The 24,681-nt window shown below is 42.5% G+C and overlaps 1 protein-coding gene and 1 long non-coding RNA gene across 8 annotated transcripts; one reads left to right on the forward strand and one right to left on the reverse strand.

The window, feature by feature from the left end:
- Positions 1-48: 48 nt before the first annotated feature.
- Positions 49-24,680, forward strand: LOC106560444 (G protein signaling modulator 2). Of its 7 annotated transcripts, none has more exons than XM_014123358.2 (14): positions 49-189; positions 17,920-18,141; positions 19,090-19,225; positions 19,640-19,779; positions 20,002-20,125; positions 20,378-20,493; positions 20,919-21,074; positions 21,768-21,876; positions 22,182-22,332; positions 22,661-22,740; positions 22,965-23,162; positions 23,404-23,566; positions 23,827-24,062; positions 24,253-24,680. In XM_014123358.2, the coding sequence occupies exons 2-14, from the start codon at positions 17,921-17,923 to the stop codon at positions 24,421-24,423; spliced, it is 2,001 nt and encodes a 666-aa protein (XP_013978833.1). In that variant the 5' UTR covers positions 49-189; position 17,920; the 3' UTR covers positions 24,424-24,680. The 7 variants fall into 7 exon arrangements, with proteins under 7 accessions (XP_013978833.1, XP_013978831.1, XP_013978832.1 ...); XM_014123356.2 differs by lacking the exon at positions 49-189 and adding an exon at positions 12,286-12,560; XM_014123357.2 differs by lacking the exon at positions 49-189 and adding an exon at positions 13,925-14,052.
- On the reverse strand, positions 2,531-6,132 carry LOC123724410 (uncharacterized). The gene is made up of 3 exons (XR_006756948.1): positions 5,536-6,132; positions 3,067-3,175; positions 2,531-2,973 (listed from the first exon to the last, which is right to left on the reverse strand). It is a non-coding gene; the product is annotated as an uncharacterized lncRNA (long non-coding RNA).
- Position 24,681: the final 1 nt, after the last annotated feature.

The raw sequence follows: 24,681 nt of genomic DNA on the forward strand, positions 1-24,681 counted from the left end.
AATTTCTAAATCTCTAACGCCATTGGCCAATGTATTTTTTGGGGGAGGGGAGATAAATAAGGAGAGGATTTTTTTTTTTACTATAGCAAGGTCTTTGCTAAAAATCAACTTGAAAACAATATATAGCATTTTGCTGTTAGGTTTCTAAAGTCTAAACCTCTTTGAACGGTGAATTTGAATACACTTAAGGTAAGTTTGTTTAGTCTACTATGTGCCAGATGACTCCACGTATGACAACTTTTGCTTGTTAACTTTGGGGCACATAAATATATATGCACGGAAACGTCGGCGAAATACATGAATATGGAGACTACTAACAATTTTTTTGTATTGTCTTGCGAATGTTGTAGTCTACTGGCCTGGTCCCGTTTCCCGATATCGATGGAACTTAAGAGTGTTTTAATAGTCCATGAGCCAGGGGAATCGGTCGACGATGTCTCAGAATTCTATTTTTGAAGGTTTAAGTCCTTAGAGTTGGGAAATGTGTGATAGCAGTGCAGAAATGATAACTTTCTCTGTGTTATCACTCTTTTTTTCATCCCCCCATCCCATACATTTTCCCTATAGGAATTTTCCCCAATGTCAAACAATGTCAGTATACAAGATATTGCTCAATTATACCCTTTGATCAGGTGTCATTGGAAAACTTACATTCAAAGCTATCCATTAGACACATTTTCGGAATGTTCAGGTAAACAGAACTTTGACTTCTAGGGTACATATCAGAATAACCTGTATAAATGGCTTTAAAAAGAAAACCCTGATATGTTTTAAGTGTTGTTTGACAAGTTCTGAAATGTTGTGTATTTTAAATCACTATGAACGTTTTCAGATATTTTTGGGCACACTACAATTATATTTCATACAGGTATGGTAATGCAAAATTCTCCAATAAGACCCCATTGAGTTGTTTGGGTGAATTCTGTGAAAGCCCTGCATCTACAAATATTTCTAAAAACCAGTTCTAGTAGTGTGTGCGCAATTTGGTGCCTCTATTACCAAATGTACAATCCCAGAACATAGCTGCCCCATTACATGGCATTCTATGGCTAAGCTTCCAACATTCTAATGTCAATGGCACAATATGGGCAGCGTGCAGCACCAGCTATCACACATTTTCCAACTCTAGGGACATAGACCTTCAAAAAAATCACTGAGACATTGTCGGCCCAAGTTAGCCCGACGACCCCAATTTGGGGGTCTGGCTCATTGACTACAACTGCCGAAGATGTGACACGTTTCCCAAAACACCACTCAAACAACCTGGACTCAGGGGTAGACGTAACAAAGTAAATGTAAATCTGTCTCCCGCCATTTAGTATCATGTGTTACAGTTCATATGGTATGTCTTGATTTGTGGATGTCCATCATCCATTTTATATATGTTACGAATTACAATTTGTATGATATATTACGAATTCCACTAGCGTTAGCTAGCTGTTCCCATAGACTTCCAGTCATTGAGCCAAACAAAGTCAGCCTCAGCAGAAATATATACAGTGCCTTCAGAAAGTATTCATACATACCCCTTGACTTATTCCACATTTTTCTGTGTCATAGCCTGAATTCAAAATGTATTAAATTGTAAAAAGTTTATCACCCATCTACATACAATACCCCACAATGACAAAGTGAAAACATGTTTTAAGAAATTGTTGCAAATTTATTGAAAATGGAATGCAGAAATATATAATTTACATAAGTTCACACCCCTGAGTCAATGCTTTGTAGAAGCACCTTTGGCAGCGCTTACAGCTGTGAGTCTGTTTTGTGTAAGTCTCTAAGAGCTTTCCACACCTGGATTGTGCAACATTTGCCCATTATTCTTTTCAAAATTCTACAAGCTCTGTCAAATTGGTTGTTGATCATTGCTAGACAACCATTTTCAGGTCTTGCCATAGACTTATGTAGATTTAAAGCTGCAACATGTAGTGGCTTCGGAAAGTATTCAGACCCCTTTACCTTTTCCACATTGTTAGGTTACAGCCTTATTCTAAAATTGATGACATCGTTTTCCCCCCTCATCAATCTACACACAATACCCCATAATGACAAAGCAAAAACATGTTTAGAAATCTTAGCAAAAATTAATATACTGAAATATGACATTTACATAAGTATTCAGACCCTTTACTCAGTACTTTGTTGAAGCACCTTTGACAGCGATTACAGCCTTGAGTCTTCTTGAGTATGACGGTACAAGTTTGGCACACCTGTATTTGGGGATTTTCTCCCATTCTTCTCTGCAGATCCCCTCAAGCGCTGTCAGGTTGGATGGGGAGTGTTGCTGCAAAGCTATTTTCAGGTCTCTCCAGAGATGTTCGATCGGGTTCAAGTCCGGGCTCTGGCTGGGCCACTCAAGGACATTCGGAGACTTGTCCCAAAGCCACTCCTGCATTGTCTTGGCTGTGTGCTTAGGTTCGTTGTCCTGTTGGAAGGTGAACCTTCGCCCCAGTCTGAGGTCCTGAGCGCTCTGGAGCAGGTTTTCATCAAGAATCTCTGTACTTTACTTCGTTCATCTTTGCCTTGATCCTGACTAGTCTCCCAGTCCCTGTCGCTGAAAAGCATCCCCACAGCATGATGCGGCCACCACCATGCTTCACTGTACACTCTAAAAAGAAAAGGTCCCTGGGGTATCATTTAAGGGTTCTTCAAATTGAATTTGTGGGGGAACCCCTATAAGTTCTTCGAATAACCATTTAATAGATCCTTGAAGAACCTTTTGGTGTTCATTTTTGAACTACCCCCCTCCCCTATTATTAATAATAATCATAACAATAACACAATATTTTAGTTCAGTGTTTATTATGATTTTAGTGGCAAAGCAGAATCAAAAAGTCTAAATGAGGTAAACTCCCAGCAGAGCCCCAGGTCCAATGGATATATCCTCTGGCGTGTTGATGTTAATGTCTTGATGTTCTCCGTATCCATAGCCAGAATGATTTTGCAGTGTATGGTGAGCGAACAGGTTTCCTGTTATATTCAGAGGTGTAGAGAGGGTAAGTCTGAATCTAAAAATAGTAAATACATATGATTAACAAAACATGCCCACAACAGAATAAATACCTTGGTTTTTGTGGTGAATGTTTACATGTGATGGGAGGATGGTACATGTGATCTGCGTAACATACCGATACCAATTGACATACCTGTGTATGTCTCCACGTCTGAATACCTACAGACACAAAAGTGAGCAGTTCAGTCATCTGCACCCAATACAGCTAGCCTTTAACATAATTCTTATAGCCTACATATTCTTACTAGAGGTCGACCGATTAGAGGTCAACCGATTATATACACAAGTATGTATTTTTAAATCTGCATATTTAGTTAATATTGCCTGCTAACATGAATTTCTTTTAACTAGGGAAAATGTGTCACTTCTTTTGCAACAGAGTCAGGGTATATGCAGCAGTTTGGGCCGCCTGGCTCGTTGCGAACTGTGAAGACTATTTCTTCCTAACAAAGACAGCCGACTTCGCCAAACGGGGGATGATTTAACAAAAGCGCCTTTGCGAAAAAAGCACAATCGTTGCACGACTGTACCTAACCATAAACATCAATGCCTTTCTTAAAATCAATACACAGAAGCATATATTTTTAAACCTGCATATTTAGCTAAAAGAAATCCAGGTTAGCAGGCAATATTAACCAGGTGAAATTGTGTCATTTCACTTGTGTTCATTGGACGCAGAGTCAGGGTATATGCAACAGTTTGGGCCGCTTGGCTCGTTGCAAACTAATTTGTCAGAATTTTACGTAATTATGACATTACATTGAAGGTTGTGCAATGACTATGAAATAAACACACACACACACACACACACACACACACACACACACACACACACACACACACACACACACACACAGTGCACAGTGAAAGTATTCATACCCCTTCCCCTTTTCCACATTTTATTATGTTATAGCCTTATTCTGAAATGTATTAAAATATACATTTTTCATCAATCTACACACAATACCACATAATGACAAAGCGAGAAAAGAAATGAATAATTATGTTTGAAAATGTATTAAAAATTAAACTAAAAAGTATTCAGACCCTTTGCTATGAGACTCGAAATTGAGCTCTAAGGACACAGATGCCTCCATCATTCTTAAATGGAAGAAATTTGGAACCACCAAGACTCTTCCTAAAGCTGACCGCCCGGCCAAACTGAGCAATCGGGGGAGAAGGGCCTTGGTCAGGGAGGTGACGGAGAATCCGATGGTCACTCTGACAGTGCACCAGAGTTCCTCTGTGGAGATTCCTTTATGGTAGAGTGGCCAGATGGAAGCCACTCCTCAGTAAAAGCACATGACAGCCCACTTGGAGTTTGCCAAAAGGCACCTAAAGACTCTCAGACCATCAGCAACAAGGTTCTCTGGTCTGATGAAACCTAGATTGAACTCTGGCCTGGATGCCAAGTGTCACGTCTGGAGGAAACCTGGCACTATCACTACGGTGAAGGATGGTGGTGGCAGCATCATGCTGTGGGGATGTTTTTCAGTGGCAGAGACTGGGAGACTAGTCAGGATTGAGGGAAAAATGAGAGTAGTACAGAGAGATCCTTGATGAAAACCTGATCCAGAGCACTCAGGACCTCAATGGAGCGAAGGTTCACCTTCCATCATGACAACGACCCGAAGCACACAGCCAAGACAACACTGGAGTGGCTTCGGGACAAGTCTCTGAATGTCCTTGAGTGGCCCAGACAGAGCCCGGACTTGAACCCGATCGAACATCTCTGGAGAGACGTGAATATAGCTGTGCAGCACTCCCCATCCAACCTGACAGCGCTTGAGATGACCTGCAGAGAAGAATGGGAGAAACTCCCCAAATGCAAGTGTGCCAAGCTTGTAGCGTCATACCCAAGAAGACTTGAGGCTGTAATCGCTGCCAAAGGTGCTTCAACACTTTACTGAGTAAAGAGTCTGAATACTTATGTAAATGTATTATCCGTTTTTTATTTTAAATACATTTGCAAAAATGTATAAAAACCAGTTTTTTGTTCGTCATTATGGGGTGTGTAAATTGATGAGGGGAAAAAACGATTTAATACATTTTAGAATAAGGCTGAAGTGTTACAAAATGTGGAAAAGTCAAATGTCTGAATACTTTCCAAAGGCACTGTATACATATTTTTTGCAGCACTGCTAAATGAATATAGGGGAAACACTGAATACTAACACCAGCAAAAAATAGCATACTACCAAGTGGACCAACCAGCAAAATGTAAACAAGGGAGCAAATGCATCCCGTAATAGGTCCTAAGAATATGATAAAGGTTAAAACCGTTGTACTAATCTCTAAGGTAGGTCATATTCTTCAAAATCAAGGGGTTTATTTCATTAGGTTGAAATACTGTCTGTTAGTCTCACCTCTTGGTGTTTTAGAAAAATAAAGTCTGAATAATTGGACAGGATATTTGGCAATAAATAGGTGAATAAGAACTTCGGTGAGATCTTCTTCATTCATCATAATTTGGATGAGTCTCTTTTTACTCATCTCAATTAAAGTGTTAGCCCTCTTACCTTCTGTTCCACTTCCTGACTCCAGCATGGTGGGCTTGTTGCAGCATGTTCATGATGTTATTGTATTTCAAAGCCTCAAAAGTGAAACCACATTTTCTATCAGGTCCTGACATATTTCTGGCTGGCTCCGAGATCACCTATTCTAGCGCTTTTCTCTGCTGTGCTTCTCTTTTTTCCCATCCATCCAGAAATGTCATTAACTTTCTCTGGGCCTGGGGCAGAATCCCCGTCTCTCATCAGTCTTGAAAGTAGGTAAAAGAGGCTAAAACCACGGTTGAGAATGAGAAGCCTTCCAATTGGCCAAACTAACATCGAGACTGAATTGCAGGCAGGCAGCTCTACTGCGAAGACCTCTGTGAATGGTTTCCTTTTACACACGCTCCCTGGTCTGCAGTCTCCTCCTGGGTTGTGATTACTTTGAATCCTCCACAGGATATTGGCCCTTATCTTACTGTATGTTGTTACTGCATTAGATTACTGAGAGAGCACATTCAAATTGGAACTGGAACGCTTTAGTCTATTAGTCCACCATAACATTGGATTTAGAGTGCTTTTCAATAGGCTTGGGCGGTATACCGGGGTATTTGGAAAAAGCCCCAGGATGGTTTTTCAATATCATCAATACATCAACTATTTATTTGAAGTTTTTCAATACATTTGAATATTTTAAATGAATACCTGCAGTCAACTTGTGCAATACGTTAGGATATCAAGCAGATTGCATTCTTCATTTCACCTGACATATTCTTTGACATTATGAAGTTTACCGTAGTTCCCCAGCACAGTTGAGCCAGTCAGGTATTTGTTTGTAAATAGCACAACGGGAGAAAGCAGGAGCTGGTGAGGTCATAGCATTCAATATCTATCGGTGAGTCTCTGTGAGGCGCAAATGAGGTGATGAAGTTACACTTGTATGCAATTCACTACTAAATGTTTACCATCAGATATATTACAATGGCTTTCTGCAAGAAGTCAAAGTACTCTGGATGAGTTAGCTGTACAGTTGCCATTTCTTCCCCTGTGCTTCCTACTAGCGTTTTTTTCTCCTCCCTTTTTCTCTCTTCTGCTCTGTGTACACACTGCTGTTCCTTCAAAAAAGCATGCATCACAACTTTGTTAATTTGCACAATTTATCGTAAATATCCACACTCACCGAAAATGACATGCAGTAGTCACTAGCTATGCGTGAATAAATTTATGAGCTGGATTTGCCTGTCTTTGCAATTAGTTATGTTAGTTTTCGCACGTTAACATTTAGCTAACAGCGTCTATGTAATTTCGCTATTAGTTTGTGCTAATGTTGTTAGCATTCTGGTAAATAGAGCCCAATGGGCTTTTCATGCGTTTTTAGCATCCCCCTTGTGTGCTATGCCAGCAATGACAATATGAACATCTGGATACCCCTGAAGCCTACTTACCAAACCAAGGCCATCTACTTTGTGCATGATTTTTACAACAATTGTTTACAGACAGATTATTTCACTTATAATTTACTGTATCACAATTCCAGTGGGTCAGAAGTTTACATACACTAAGTTGACTGTGTCTTTAAACACCTTGGAAAATTCCAGAAAAAGATGTCATGGCTTTAGACGCTTCTGATAGGCTAATTGACATCGTTTGAGTCAATAGGAGGTGTACCTGTGGATGTATTTCAAGGCCTTCCTTCAAACTCAGTGCCTCTTTGCTTGACATCATGGGAAAATCAAAAGAAATCAGCCAAGACCTCTGAAAAAAAAGTCTGGTTCATCCTTGGGAGCAATTTCCAAACGCCTGTAGGTACCATGTTCATCTGTACAAACAATGGTACGCAAGTATAAACACCATGGGACCACGCAGCCGTCATACCGCTCAGGAAGGAGATGTGTTCTGTCTCCTAGATATGAACGTACTTTGGTGCGAAAAGTGCAAATCAATCCCAGAACAACAGCAAAGGACTGTGTGAAGATGCTGGAGGAAACGGGTACAAAAGTATCTATATCCACAGTAAAACAAGTCCTATATCGACATAACCTGAAAGGCCGCTCAACAAGGAAGAAGCCACTGCTCCAAAACCGCCATAAAAAAAGCCAGTCTACGGTTTGCAACTGGACATGGGGACAAAGATCGTACTTTTTGGAGAAATGTCCTCTGGTCTGATGAAACAAAAATAGAACTGTTCTGCCATAATGACCATTATGTTTGGAGGAAAAAGGGTGATGCTTGCAAGCCGAAGAACACCATCCCAACCGTGAAGCACGGGGGTGGAAGCATCATGTTGTGGGGGTGTTTTGTTGCAGGAGGGACTGGTGCACTTCACAAAATAGATGGGTCCATGAGGATGGAAAATTATGTGGATATATTGACATCAAGACATCAGTCAGGAAGTTAAAGCTTGGTTGCAAATGGGTCTTCCAAATGGACAATGACCCTAAGCATACTTCCAAAGTTGTGGCAATATGGCTTGAGGACAACAAAGTCAAGGTATTGGAGTGGCCATCACAAAGCCCTGACCTCAATCCAAAATTTGTGGGCAGAACTGAAAAAGCATGTGCGAGCAAGGAGGCCTACAAACCTGACTCCATTACACCAGCTCTGTCAGAAGGAATGGGCCAAAATTCTCCCAACTTATTGTGGAAAGCTTGTGGAAGGCTACCCGAAATGTTTGACCCAAGTTAAACAATTTAAAGGCAATGCTACCAAATACTAATTGAGTGTATGTAAACTTCTGACCCACTGGGAATGTGATGAAAGAAATAAAAGCGGAAATAAATCATTCTCTCTACTATTATTCTGACATTTCACATTATTAAAATAAAGTGGTGATCCTAGGACAGGGAATTTTTACTAGGATTAAATGTCAGGATTTGTGAAACTGAGTTTAAATGTAAGGTGAATGTAAACCTCCGACTTCAACTGTATATGCCTATAGGTGTAGTTGGCTTGATTTGAAACTTAATCTTTTAACTTTTTTATTGGATTTTCTATAGTTAACAAATGCAATAAATATGGCACTTCACAAAACAAAAGCAGGTCATACATTCATAAATAGTTACCTTCCTAGAATATGGGAAGGAAGGGAAGAAGGTGTGCATTTCCTAAGATTGACATAAATGCTCAAGTACAAACACATACAGTTCCAGTCAAAGTTTGGATACACCTACTCATTCAAGGATTTTTCTTTATTTTTTTACTATTTTCTACATTGTAGAACAATAGTGAAGTCATCAAAACTATGAAATAACACATATGGAATCACATAGTAACCAAAAAAGTGTTAAACAAATCAAAATGTATTTTATATCTGAGATTCTTCAAGGTAGCCACCCTTTGCCTTGATGACAGCTTTGCACACTCTTGGCATTATCTCAACCAGCTTCATTAGGTAGTCACCTGGAATGCATTTCAATTAACAGGTGTGCCTTCTTAAGTTAATTTGTGGAATTTCTTTCCTTCTTAATGTGTTTAAGCCAGTCAGTTGTGTTGTGACAAGGTAGGGGTGGTATACAGAAGATAGCCCTATTTGGTAAAATACCAAGCCCAAATTATGACAAGAACAGCTCAAATAAGCAAAGAGAAACGACAGACCATCATTACTTTAAGACATGAAGCTCAGTCAATACGGAAAATTTCAAGAACTTTGAAAGTTTGTTCAAGTGCAGTCGCAAAAACCATCAAGCGCTATGATGAAACTGGCTCTCATGAGGACCACCACAGGAATGGAAGACCCAGAGTTACCTCTCCTGCAGAGGATAAGATCATTAAAGTTACCAGCCTCAGAAATTGCAGCCCAAATAAATGCTTCACAGAGTTCAAGTAACAGACATCTCAACATCAACTGTTCAGAGGACGCTGCGTGAATAAGGCCTTCATGGTCGAATTGCTGCAAAGAAACCACTACTAAAGGACACTAATACAAAATAAGAGACTTACTTGGGCCAAGAAACAGAAGCAATGGACATTAGACCAGTGGAAATTTGTGCTTTGGTCTGGAGTCCAAATTTGAGATTTTTGGTTCTATGGTCTCCGCATGTGTATTTCCCACCGTAAAGCATGGAGGAGTAGGTGTTATGGTGTGGGGGTGATTTGCTGGTGACACTGTCAGTAATTGATTTAGAATTCAAGGCACACTTAACCAGCATGGCTACCACAGCATTCTGCAGCGATACACAATCCCATCTGGTTTGCGCTTAGTGGGACTATCATTTGTGTCTTCCGCATTTAACCCAACGCCTCTGAATAAGAGAGGTGCGTGGGGCTACCTTAATCGACATCCACGTCTTTGGCGCCCAGGGAACAGTTAACTGCCTTGCTTAGGGGTAGAACGACAGATTTTTACCTTTGCTATTATTCTAATGAGCTCCGCCTCCAAACGGGCAAATTTGGTTGTTCCACACCGGACCAAATCTCTACCAATCATAGACGTCTTAAGTTTCACGTTTAGTATATTCGCTAGCTAGCAAAACATACTGTAGCTACCAAGCTAAGGACACTGCACAGACTTGGCAGCTGTTTCATGGAAACTAGCTAATCCATTGTGATTTAATTATAATGTCAATACTAGCTACAGTGGTTCACTAGCTTGGTGGAAGTGTTTAGTGTTGTGTGCATTACGTTTGTACACTTAGCTAGCTACCATCCCATAGCCTACATTGCATATGAAGTGTGACTGGCTCATCCATGGATGTACAGAGAAAATGCCCTATTTGTTTCCACTTTTTTTGTTTGCTCCCCCACATAGGGGTTTGTGCATTCTGATTGGCTCATAGTCAAGTTGTTGGCCAGTGACAAGCATCGCAATTCTACAAAAAAGAATCATCACTACCAGGGTCAGCACGCAGCAAGTACCGCTTTTGTTCTAGCAAGAGAAAGAACAGCCTCCCACTGTGATAAGTACCTACGGCAGTGAGATTCTCTGTGTGTTTCATTCTTTACAGAGGGTCAAGGATCATACCCCCAAGGCATGCTAACCTCCCATGTTATTGGTAATGGTGAGACATTAGCATGTCTTGAGGGTGTGATCTTTGACCCTCTGTAACTTTCTCACTCATCATTATTCACGATTAATTCAGGATTATCTGTATTCATAGTAGCATCCACATTTATTGTCGAGGTGTTTAGAAACATATTCTTATAATAAAAGTGACTACAAAATGGCTATACATTATTTACCATTAATTTCTATTGGGCACAAAATAATCTGAAACATAACGTAGAGTGACAAGCTTAATATAGTCATTTTGTGCTAGGAATATGGGACCAAATACTAAACTTTTGACTACTTTGTTTATACACTTTTTTTAGGGGTGTTAATATTTTTGACCACTAACTTTTTGAGAGAGAAAAAATAATTTTTAAACACTCTTTCTCTGAGCAAATATTAGTATACAATAATATAATTTCCCAAGTTTTTTGAGCATGCAATATAGAATTATTTATTTTTTACAGTCATTGCCCACTGGGCACACACTGGAAATTACGTTGAACCAACGTGGAATAGATGTTGAATTGCTCATCTTTATCAAGGTTGTCAATAATTTCAGAATAATTTTGGGCTTGAAGTGACAAATCTGAACTGCCCACTTTTTTGAAATACGTGTGAATGTGGTGTCTTCCTATGATGTGACATACAAATTATTTTCAGCCTACATTTCTTTTCGGTTCTGGGTTTTATTTTAATGTTACCACCCACCAGCATATCATTGTTTATAAATCCAAAAATGCTGCAAAGTTATTCCTCTTTGCGACTGAGGTGAGCCAAACAGCCTTGTGTCCACTTGGCTGCCTGAGCCTCGGAGCAAATTAAAATAGTGTGTGCAAATGTATTTTTGCACCTCCACTTTTTTTTTTTTACCAGAAAAGTATCATAATCCATTGGATCATTTGTAAATGTTCACTTATTTAGCTAGTCAGTATACAAAATGTTCTCCCCTAAATCAATGTTGATGACAAATCCAGCTTCAGAACCAGCCATAGAGCCAGCTGGCTAATCTTTTGAATACAGTGTAGTTTAAAAAAAGCAACAGATAACATTAGCTAGCTAGATAATGTTAAGGTTAGAAAGATGGATAGGTAGCTAGATAGATAAGGTTAGCATGCTAGCTACACTGACAGCTGTCAGTTCCCTATTTGTTGGTGTTTATCAACTCCACATGGGAATTCACAAACATAATTTGTATAAGTAGCCTTTGAAGAATGACAGAGGTGGAACTTAAACGTGCATTCTTCTCAAGGCCAGGAAATCACATCAAAATAGTGGCCGTAACTTCCTGTGTGGGGAGAGGGGGGGGGGAGGAGTTAAGACTTTTTCTAGTAGATGTTTTTTAAGACCCCTTTTCTAACTGTGACCAGAAATCAAAGCCTTTGCTTTTTCCAAATTTATAGGTTTGTAAAATGGTTGAAAAACATATCTATGCCTTAATTTCCCCAAAAAATAGACTCTTATTTTTCATTTGACACCATTTGATATGCTCCTATGAACTTCACATGTTGGTGCGCATGGCTCCTTTTACATTGAAATGACCTTCACCATTGATATGTCCAGCTGATGCAGCTTCTGGCTACTGTACCTGTGTCAGTGGGTCAGTGTTGCTATGGTGCTGCACATGGAGAATAAGGCCTTGCCCTCACCCAGCATCTCCAGTTTCCCTCTAATGGAACAGAGATGGGGAGATCGAGGGTGATTGAGAGATGGAGAGTGGAACAAGTGAAATGAGAGAGGTGGAGCTTACTTTACCTGTGCGAGGTCTTTGTTCCCTTGTAGAGTATTTGTGTGGGGTATTTGTGTCTCTTGCCCTCTGGCACTCACACAGCAGTGGCTTCATGACTGTTTGCATCTGGTTTCGATTTATTTAAGCAACTGAATTTTATTTCTCCCAGATGGTTGGTTGGGATCCCCCCACCATGCTCTACAGCTCTCTTTTTCCCCACCTGGTTTTAATGTGAATCACATAAGGACTTCTCTGCTTGCTATGCACCCAAATGGACACCAGTGTTTATCTGTTAAGTGCGCAGGACAAGCAGCAAGCTCTTCATGTCCGCCACAGGTATGTGTGTTCTCTCCTCTCATTTTGGGCATGTAACTATGCTGCCCTTTTTGGAATGTTGAAGACTTGCTGAGTGCTCATCAATTAAAGGGATCTGCAAGCAGAAATATTATAACAAATTATACCATAGTCTAATTCAAGAAAAAACTATTTTCCCAGGGCAGTAGGGAAGGAGTATACTAAAAATCATATCTGGCGTATTATCGAAAATTGGTTGTGTTTATTTGTTCAGTGTATTTTGGTTAATTCAGTGTTCAGTCTGTGTTCCCTGTGGTGACAATGACAGGGGTGTTCTCAGTCTCAGTAAACCTACCCCCAGTGGGAGGCCAGTGATATGGAGTTGAGAGGCCTGTTGGAGTAGACAAAAGAGGCCTGGGTTGTAAGCAGTGTCTCGTTCCTGTCAATATTTAATAGCAGAATGAAACATTAATAACAATCCTCAAGCGATTGACTTGCTTTCAAATGTCTATACAGTTTGGCTTCTGTCCTCCACAGTGCACAGTGTGTGAACCCAACCACACATTGGTGGGAACTCTCCATTTTGGAGCGTGTTTCTGAACTGAAGAATATTTCAAAATGTATACAATTCTCATTTCACAGACCGGTTTTCCTGGAATATAGACCTAGTCTGAGAACATCACTTACCCTGACAGTCGAATACGTTGACGTGTTGACAAACAGCCTTTGAGGTTTTTGGTAGAAAGCCATAGGATTGAATCCAATCCAGGGAATTCTATGTTTAAACTCCCAGTTCATATAGATTGCATAGCAACGTCTCTCTTGCTTGTAAAAATAGCCCGCCCCATTTCATGGGAGTAAAGAGCCAGGTCAACAGCAAATAATCTCATGTCATCGCCATGTCCTTGACCGAATCCTTAATTCAATATAGCCTAACTCAGAGGCTTGACCTAACCAGTGCCTGGTCATTTGGTGTTGTGGAGCTTTGATGCCAATCTGTTCTTGTGAAAGCTAGTTTGTGGACATAGTGGTTGACCATAGCATACACCCAAGCCTAGGGCACCTTGGGCCAAGACAGTCATTAATGAGATAATGCACTAAATACACAAGTGGATTTCTACAGATTGGCTTTATTTACCTGATTGAAGGATAAGGAGAGGGCTACAACAGTGCATTGTGGGGAATGGAGTTTTTACCCTGTTCAATATGCTGCTGTGGTATCTGACTTCATGATATCTGTGACTTAAGCCTTGTTCACACTGCAGGCCTTAATACTCAAATCAGTTTTGTTTTTCAAATCTTTTTTGGACTAATGACTGTCCAAACAGCAAGTTACAAATGACCAAATCAGATTTATGTGTGTTTCTGACAAGGCTACGCTAGTTGTCATAGTAACGACGGGTGTGTGTGCAGTGGTGTAGACTGATTGGTGGTGCATGTGCTTACTATCACTCAGAAGTTATGTAGCAAGCTAAGGTGACAACAATGCCCGCTATGGACATTTCTCCGTTGCTTTGATGTTCCCAATCATAGGGTAAGAACACTTTTAAAGTCTCAAAGAATAAGATAATCCAACTTTCAAAATGAGTCCTAGCTAGCTGTTTTGCTTTCTAGCACATTCACTAATTTGTTTGTAAACAATTAACAAGCTAATTAGCTACCACATGTTCTTTTCAAACTGTCAACAGAGTAGCTAGCTAGCAAGCAACAAGATATACCAAATAATAATTTAAAAAACAATAGAGAGCAAATAAATCAGATTTTGACCTTCAGACACAAGTCACATGGCCAGGAATCAGATTTGTATCTGACTTCAAACCACCTACAAAGGTGGTTTGAAATGTGGCTTGAAATATCCGATTCCATGTGCAGAATGCAGGAAAAAGAACAGATTTGAATCGGATACGGAAATAAATAGGAGTCACTTCAAAGTGCCAATGTGGACACGGCTAAAGAGTCCGACCTCACTGAATCTCATGTACGGGTTCACTGCATCTCATCTCGTCTCTTTTATTAAGATCTGTTTCAAGACAATAACATCTTTCAATAAGTGTCCAGTATTATGGCTAACTGCTTTATTGTGACACCAGTAAAAAGGAGTGAGTTTGACAGAGTGCATTAGTCGTCCCCGGAGCCACTTAGTAGCCCCTGTAATTACCTCTGAACATGCTGGCTAATGAGATGTGACACACACACCAGCCGGTGGCCCAGATGAGGAGGGAGACTGAACCAGAAATGCAGCCGTTGGCTAAGCCCAGCTTACTGTAGTCACTACAACTCCTGAACCCATTCCTGTACGTGAAAACCTAACGTTACCCGGAGACTGAAGCCCTGACTGAACTGTCAACAAAAGATTTGACGCTCTGGACATCCAACAGGAGGGGTCAGGAATCTCTGGACATCCAACGGGAGGGGTCAGGAATCTCTGGACAGAAGGCAGTTGTAGCCCAAAGTGGTGCTGTTACGGCAGGTCAGAGAGACTGTTTTACAGACTGTGTCGTTGGCGGAGAGTCTTACTAGGGAGAGGAGGTTTTTTGGCTGTGTCTGGGCTGGCTAACAGCTCACCGTCGTCAGTATGTGTCAGCACGCGAAACGACAGCAGCTGAGTTGTCTCACCCTAAAGGAGCAGGTCTCGATCATAGCCAGTGACAGAGTGATCGAGAAGCTTGAGATGTCCATCCTGTCAAGGGTCCGAGAGTGGGTGAGGATGAAAAGAGGCAGCAGGTACAGTACTGTATGTTGTTTACAGGTACAGCACTGAGGTCTTGAAGACTGCTCTTGACTGGCCCAAAACTTAGGCATTATATTCTAATATAACTCTAATCACTGATGTTCAATGAAGTTTGAATCAGATGCTGGGAAGTGTTTGATTGGTATGAGGAGAGCAGGTGGTTATTGGATTTCAGGTATTGGATTGAGTTGACAATGTTCTTACCACTCCAGACCCCATGCATACAGCATACTGTATGTAATATGCTGTGCCATATGGAGGTGGGAGTCATGCTTGGACTAAGCCATGATGTAGGTTAATAATGATGTGATGTCATAATAATCCCATAGTTTCCACCACCTCAGCACTATATTCTCCTGGTAGATAATCTCGTCCCCAGGCTAATAGCCCAAGAGTCTGGTGAACGACATTACTATCCTGGACAGAGCATATGGAATCGCTTGTTATTGTTTTTCTGTCTCTATCTGTAGTGGCATGAAAGGAAGCCTGAAGCCTTTCCTTTTAAGAAAGCAAAATAACTTCCTGGAGGAGTAACCAACCACAGCTGTTTTAGAAGCCAGTGGTGGCAGGGTGTGGACTGTGGAGTTCTACAGTATAGATGCAGATCCTAACCACAAACACATATGGGTGTGCTGTGGAGCCGAACTGCATTGGTGGAGAGAAGTTTGGTTCTGTATACCAACATGACAAGGTATTTCTACAGTCCATGTCATTGGTCTGGTGTAGGGCTGTGATGGTCATGGAATTTTGGATGACAGTAATTGGACAGCCACATTTCCACTTCACCGTAATAACTGTTTGAATAGCCCAAAAATTAAATAATATTATTATTATTATTATTATTATACAAAAAAAAATGTGACTACACATTTTCTCCTCTCATCTGCATGTGCTGCCATAGAAATTGAATATATAGAACAGGCCTCCCCAGTCATGTCAATGATGGCATGATGGCTGGGCTGCTGTAAAATATGTGCTATGATTTGTTGATTCATCTCAATTGACATTACAAACAATACATTCCATTGCATGAGCCACATCAGTAACATCATTTGAATGAATCTCTCCACTGGCTTCCAGTTGAAGCTCGCATCCGCTACAAGACCATGGTGATTGCCTACGGAGCTGTGAAGGGAACGGCACCTCCATACCTTCAGGCTCTGATCAGGCCCTACACCCAAACAAGGGCACTGCGTTCATCCACCACTGGCCTGCTGGCCCCCCTACCTCTGAGGAAGCACAGTTCCCGCTCAGCCCAGTCAAAACTGTTCGCTGCTCTGGCACCCCAATGGTGGAACAAGCTCCCTCACGACGCCAGGACAGCGGAGTCAATCACCACCTTCCGGAGACACCTGAAACCCCACCTCTTTAAGGAATACCTAGGATAGGATAAAGTAATCCTTCTAACCCCCCCCTAAAAGATTTAGATGCACTATTGTAAAGTGGTTGTTCCACTGGATATCATAAGGTGAATGCACCAATTTGTAAGTCGCTCTGGATAAGAGCGTCTGCTAAATGACTTAAATGTAATGTAATGAATGAACATTCTACATTAACATGGAAATTATTGCATCACAATACCAGACAGCCATTGCGAGTGTACCCATGAGTTTACCAGTCAAATTGCCAGTGTTAGTGGTTCCAAGCCCTTTCTTTTGATTATATTTGTGTGCCGCTGCATTGTGGGGTGCGTTGCCTAGGCAACCGAAGACCCAGTTGCTTGTTTCTGCAAGGTGCAACAAAGCAAAGATGATTTAGTATGAAGATTTTTAGAAACTGCTTCTCCAACGGAAGTCCCCGATCACAGCTTTAGGTGTGACGTTGGCTAGCTAAACTTACGTGCAGAAACACGTCATTGGGTCTAACGGTTGTATCACGACGAACTGCGCATGTGCATGCCATCAAACGAAAGTCACTCCTTCGGTGAAGTTGTCTTGGCTAAAAGAAAAACGTGTCAGTTTGTCACTTTCATAAAGTTGGAGTAATAACATGTTTAGCTACTCAAGACATTGGCTCGAATCTAGGTTGTGCCTTTAGAAATCGAGAAAATGAACAACTAAGGAATCATTTTTAACTTATCTCATTGACTTCCCAAACACTGGTCGAGTCTGCCAAGTCTGCTTCGCAGGAGTCCCCGGAAGTATCACGATGTTGGGCCTCTAGGTTTAGAAACTCTGTGAACAAATTTTCATAACATTTTTAAGAGTCCATGTTATGGCCGAAACTGACTCAATCGCATACATTTCTGGCGGTCCCATCTTCAGTCAGCTGTTGTTTTATTTACGGCTATGGCGGTTATTTTATTTTCATGATGGTCTTCATCCATACACGGTAATTGTGCCAGCTTGAGTGCCAGTCTGTGCTATCATGCCAACTCTTGTCATGCCATGTTTGGCTTGACAATGATAGCAGTTGTCATGTGTGCAAACAGATCTGAATGGGGCAGTACTCTGACCGTATCTGATCCTTTTGCTTTTTTCTATCTTATCGTATGTGTATATTTGTTGTCAAGTGGTGGTGGTGGTGGTGGTGGTGGTGGTTGTTGTTGTTGGCTTTTAATGTTGTTTTATCCTGAATTTCCTCTGATATTAGTTTATGTTCCTAGACAGTCTGATCACACACACACACACAGAGACTATGGGCTACAAAGTGTTGGTCTTATCCTTCTAGGATGGAGACATCTTGTCTGGAGTTGGCCCTGGAGGGGGAGAGGCAGTGTAAGGTGGGGAATTACCGTGCCGGGGTCTCCTTCTTTGAGTCGGCAATCCAGGTTGGCACAGAGGACCTCCAGATCCTCAGCGCCATCTACAGCCAGCTGGGCAACGCCTACTTCCACCTGCAGGAGTACAGCAAGGCTCTAGAATACCACCGCCACGACCTCAACCTCACCAGGTACACAGCACTGCCACGACCTCACCAGGTACACAGCACCGCCACGACCTCACCAGGTACACAGCACCGCCACGACCTCACCAGGTACACAGCACCGCCACGACCTCACCAGGTACACAGCACCGCCTCGACCTCACCAGGTACACAGCACCGCCACGACCTCACCAGGTACACAGCACCGCCTCGACCTCACCAGGTACACAGCACCGCCTCGACCTCACCAGGTACACAGCACCGCCTCGACCTCACCAGGTACACAGCACCGCCTCGACCTCACCAGGTACACAGCACCGCCACAACCTCAACCTCACCAGGTACACAGCACCGCCACAACCTCAACCTCACCAGGTACACAGCACCGCCACGACCTTAACCTCACCAGGTACACAGCACCGCATCAACCTCACCAGGTACACAGCATCGCCACATTTTTTACATTTACATTTGAGTCATTTAGCAGACGCTCTTATCCAGAGCGACTTACAGTAGTGAATGCATACATTTCATAAAAAACATTTCCGTACTGGTCCCTCGTGGGAATCGAACCAACAACCCTGGCGTTGCAAACACCATGCTCTACCAACTGAGCCACACGCGACCTCAACCTCAACCTCTGACCAGGTACACACTACCACCATGACCTCACTCTGACCAGGTACACACTACCACCATGACCTCACTCTGACCAGGTACACAGCACCGCCATGACCCTTAGAACCTAAGGTCTGCCCTAAGCCACTGCCTTTATTCAAGTGAAGACGTCATAAGACTAGGCAAGTTTGACAACGAGAAGCTATGCTGCCCATGAAAACTGGTTCAAGGCGAGGTTTGTTCAGCTCTTAAAGGTAAACGTCTGAAGAAATGAGAGCTGGGAGCTGGGGAAGTGGCATGGCACGGTAAATCGTTGACATGTCTAAGATTCTGTGTGGGGATGTGATTTCTCTCCAGAACCATTGGGGATGAACTTGGAGAAGCAAAAGCCAGTGGTAACCTTGGGAACACTTTGAAGGTTTTGGGAAGGTTTGATGAAGCAGTGGTCTGTTGCCAAAGACACTATGACATTACCAGAGGGATGTACGATAAGGTGAGTACAAGTAATATACTGTGGTTGTAATGACTAGTAGTCATCAACCCTGGTCCTGGAAAGCTAAAAGGTGTGCTGATCGTGGAATCAGCCTAAGACATCTGATTCAACCAAAACATCAAGACCTTGGTTAACTGAGATTTAGTGCTAGACTGGAATGGAAGCGTGAATACCCAGGACTCTCCAGGACTAGGGCTGGTGATCACTGGTGGTGGCCAGAACAGGCAGCTTGGTCTCCCACAGCTGAATAGTTGGGGAACTAGAATAACTGAGGAATAGTTATGTGCTGATGTCTAGAATAGTTTGACGCCCGACCCCTGTGTTTGTGTGCTGGGTAATGTATTTTAAGTGTATAATTACAACGTTGGTTATATTGGTCTGTTCCTGTGTGGTGGTTCCTGTGTGTGTATGTAGGTTGGGCAGGCCCGAGCGCTGTATAATTTTGGCAACGTTTACCATGCCAAGGGGAAAAGCATTTGCTGGACTGGAGTAGAGCCAGGAGAAATCCCTGAGGAGGCCAAGGTCGCTCTGAACAAAGCCACAGAGTATTACGAGTGAGTTAATCAGTTGGTTTCTAAAATGGAATCTGCCCATTTAAAATGTGTCAATAGATAAATGTGACTTTTGTTAGTGTGTTACGTTTGTATTTCTTTCTATGATGGCGTCTGCTGAAAAATAAGTCAGACATTTTACATTAAATGAGTCTGTGAATAAATAGACTTTTGTAAATGTGTTACCTTTTTATATATTTTTTTGTGTGTTTCTGTTTACCATAGATTCAACCTTTCCATTGTGAAGGACTTGGGGGATCGGGCAGCACAGGGGCGGACCTATGGTAACCTAGGTAACACACACTATCTGCTCGGAAACTTCCAGCGAGCTGTGGTGGCCCATGGACAGGTACATACCCTAACTTAGTGGCATCATAGAACCTGACTTGCATCCATAAACAGTCAAGGTAATAGATTATAACAGGATGCGTCCCAAATAGCGCCCTATTTACACTATATAGGCAATAGGGGGTCATTTGTGATGAAGGGATGGACATCCCTGTGTAGATAATGTTGTATTGCATGATCTCTCTGTTATTATGTAGAGGGATTGAGAACCTGTAACCAATGACCAATCTGCTTCTTTAACTTATTGTTGTAGCGTCTCCTCATCGCTAAGGAGTTTGGGGACAGGGCGGCTGAGAGGAGGGCCTACTATAACCTAGGCAACGCTTACATCTTCCTGGACCAGTTTGAAGTGGCGGCTGAACATTACAAGTGAGTAGTAGATTACTAGACTCACTTCCTTAGACCAACCATCAGCGGCCCAGTGCTTTTTCAGACACGCCTGTCTAGTGCTCTCTAGTTGGTCCACACTTGTTTGACAGATGTTTGCTAACTCTGGTGCAACTTTGGTGGAACGTATCACTTCTTACTTCTGAGATGTTTGTTTTTGTTGTACATTGTCCCTGTCCAAATTAACTTGATAAACTTAATAAATAAACATGAGTGAGGGCAAGCAATGAGAAGAGAAGGAGTTTTAGTGAGGTGAAAATGATAAGGAAATATTATGTTTTTGGCAGTCTCTGCCCACAGCTGCCTATAAATTAGGAACATGCAAGACTAGTTTTTGGTGGTGACCCCTTCTTACTCACCCTCTGACCCTTGACCTGTCTGTGCCTCTGCCCTCCCCCTCTACCCAGGAAGACTCTGCAGCTGGCCATGGTGCTGAAGGATAAGGCTGTGGAGGCTCAGGCCTGTTATAGCCTGGGCAACACCTACACACTGCAGCAGGACTACCAGAGAGCCATCGACTACCACCTCAAACACCTCATCATCGCACAGGAGCTCAAGGACAGGTACACTATATATACAAAAGTATGTGGACACCCCTTCAAATTAGTGGATTCGGCTATTTCAGCCACACCTGTTGCTGACAGGTGTATAAAATTGAGCATACAGCCATGCAATCTCCATAGACAGACAAACATTGGCAGTAGAATGGCCTTACTGAAGAGCTCAGTGACTTTCAACATGGCAGCGTCATAGGGTGCCACCTTTCTAACAAGTCAGCTAGAGCTGCCCCGGTCAACTGTAAGTACTGTTGTGAAGTGGAAACGTCTAGGAGCAACAACGGCTCAGCCGTGAAGTGGTAGTCCACACAAGTTCACAGAACGGGCCTGCTGAGTGCTGAAGAGCGTAAAAATCGTCTGTTCTCGGTTGCAACACTCACTACCGAGTTCCAAACTACCTGTGGAAGCAACGTCAGCACAAGATCTATTCGTCTGGAGCTTCATGAAAGGGGTTTCTATGGCCGAGCAGCCGCACACAAGCCTAAGATCACAATGCCAAATGTCGGCCGGAGTGGTGTAAAGCTCGCCACCACTTTTGGTCATGTAGTGTACACACACACACACACACACACACACACACACACACACACACACACACACACACACACACACACACTTACTTTGTTGAACATGCTCAAAGTGATCACAGTAGTGAAGTGTTCTCTAAATTCATTGGTGCTCCTTTCTCTGTTTGTGCAGGGTTGGGGAGGGCAGAGCGTGCTGGAGTTTAGGAAATGCCCACACAGCCTTGGGGAATCATCAGAAGGCCATTCACTTTGCTGAGAAGCATCTGGAGATATCCAAAGAGGTGTCTATTTACGGCTACTGGTCAACTGTGTACTCCTCCCAATCTAATACATGTTATCAGTACCTGTTATCTAGTCACAGCTCTTTTTGCTGCACATTGGAGGAACTACATGGAAATAACATGCTCATTATTATCCAATAAGTCACAACTCTGCGAATTCCAAATGGATAAAATAACTGAGGGGAGGGGCGATGACAACAAAACCTCAACTCTCTATATGGGCACATTATTCCCTTGCTATGTTTAAGTTATGTTCTTATGTAGCTAGTTCTCCCTTTTGTCTTCTCATCTTGTATCTGGTCCAGACTGGAGACAAAAATGGTGAGGCAACAGCCAGGATGAATATGGCAGACCTGAAGTTAGTGCTGGGTCTGGGTCAGAACCCAAGCTCAAGCCTCAACACCAACAACAGCTCTGTTCTGACTGAGAACCACAGGAAGCAGGATACCTTACCAGGTAAGTCCCTACAGGCCTACCTACCTGTAACATTATTATTATAAACAATATTTATTGATTTTATTTTAAATAAAAATGGTCCTGTGTGGCTTAGTTGGTAGAGCATAGCGCTTGCAACATCGATCGTGGGTTTGATTCCTATGGATAAAACCGTATGCTAAATGGCATTTATTATTATTAAAAATAACCATTATTCCATGTATACTCATTATTCTGAACCCTACAGAAATCTGCAGTTTGGTGTCAGTCCAGGTGCAAGCCTGGCAAAGTGACACCAATGCCTGTTGATCCATATTGGAGAAATACCCACCTCTGATGTTTGTTTCAGGTGTGAAGTCAGAAGGCAGGAGTAACAGTATGGAGAACTTGGAGCATATAGGACTGGGCCCTGAGAAAACAACTGTAGAAGTGTGTACAAAAATATGTACAGTACACATGCATATTAACACTCACATAGGCTTAGGAGCAGAAATGTCTCATCAGTCATGTTACAATTGTATTGATTATTGTAAATGTTGTTTTTATTGATTGGTTATATAAGCAGCAGTGACATCTCAACTAAACTGCCAAGACACCACCTATCACCCCCTGCCCTCTTGTGTTGTTTCATGTACTTTCTGCCATTACCACAGAACTGGGACGAAGACGTATTCGGGCCTTCTAACCCTAAATCCAGCATGGCCAAGGCCTCCTCCAAACTGTTCTTCATCAACCGGTTCAGAGGGAAGAAACACAAGAAACACAGCTCTCCTACCAGAGATGGGGTCCTCCAGGACACCAGCAACAAGCCCACAGCCCGAGAGGTGGACACACATAAGTCAGGAGTCAAGGTAGCTTTAACCATAGAGATATGTCTATACATCATGAAATAATAGAATTGGTCTGGCTATTATTTTAAATTCTATTCCTATGGCTTCAACAGCCTACTGTGGTTTCACTACAGTAGATCCATAATGTGGTATATCCAGTCTATTGTTACATGCTCGTCTTAGTAATAGTCTATCTGATGTTTGTCGTGACAGTCTTTTCTGGTTGTTTTAATGGGTGTTTTGTTGATCTTTTCTCCTGTAGATCGGATGTTCTGACACTCTGGGTGACGATGGCTTCTTCGACCTCCTCAGTCGTTTCCAGGGCAGCAGAATGGACGACCAAAGGTGCTCCTTATTGGACGGCGAGAGCCGTCTCTCCGATCCCTTCTCTCCCTGTACTACCCCGCCCGTAGCCATGAGGAAATGTGAGTTACCCCAGCCTCCCTCTGCATGCCACACCCACCAATGTTGCACTTGGTGACCCAAGTGTCATCCAATGCCTATCCATGCCTGTTTCTTATTCCCTTGTTTGGGGGTAGGAGCTCATGCACTGGTTATTTTACTCCTTGTTAGATTTTTGTGGTTATGATAAATAGAACAGGTTTGGGAAAAAGGTTCACACAAAAATACTCCTTCCTTCCACTCATTCTATCCTCACTTCCCTTTCCTCTTCCACCTCTTGTAGCTACTTCCGCATGCGAGGCCAACCTGGAGCCTGGGCATTTCCTGGATCTGCGGGCCAGCTCCCAGGGCAGTCGACTGGACGAGCAGAGAGCCAGCATGGGCAGCAGCCTCCCTGGTCTACGTCTCAGCACCTCCGATCAGCCCATCAGGCCCCACCCCATGCTCAGTCGCCTGATGACCAGTGCTGACCAGCCTCAGGCTGACGACGTCTTCTTTGACATGCTAGTCAAGTGCCAGGTAATCAAGATATAGCCTATTTTAGTTGGTTCTCTGACAATGAAGTTAGTATAAGCCTATATTTGCTTAATAATGAATTAGCACCTATTGTAAAGATGAATGGTAACTCATGTACCAAAGTTATTGAAAAAGACTACTGATACTGCTGATTTGAGATCACAATCCGGTCTGTCCCAATGTGCTTGTGTAGGGTTCAAGACTGAATGACCAGCGGTGTGAAGAACCCCCTCCCTCCACTAGAGGTCCTACTGTCCCAGCTGAGGACTTCTTTAGCCTTATCCTGCGCTCCCAGGCTAACCGGATGGATGAGCAGCGGGTCCCACCCCTAAGTTCCGACCTTAACCAGCCCATCTCGGACTGACCAGCTTTAGTCTACTTCTACCTATCCTCAGCTTCTCTCAGCCCAGAAACCAGCACACAGATACATTCCTCTACCACAGCCCTAACTGAAAATGGATCTACCCCCCCACACTACTCTAGAAATCATGGAGTCCTAATGTACAGACTTTTTATTCTGGCAGAGATTTTACATAATTTGTTTATGTTGACTGGGCTCCTTTCAGCCTTTCTCAGTGTGTGAATGGCCCAGACAGTGCAATAAACTGACAATTTAACAGAT

This window comes from Salmo salar, chromosome ssa10 (assembly GCF_905237065.1).
Source record: "Salmo salar chromosome ssa10, Ssal_v3.1, whole genome shotgun sequence".
Lineage (NCBI taxonomy): Eukaryota > Metazoa > Chordata > Actinopteri > Salmoniformes > Salmonidae > Salmo > Salmo salar.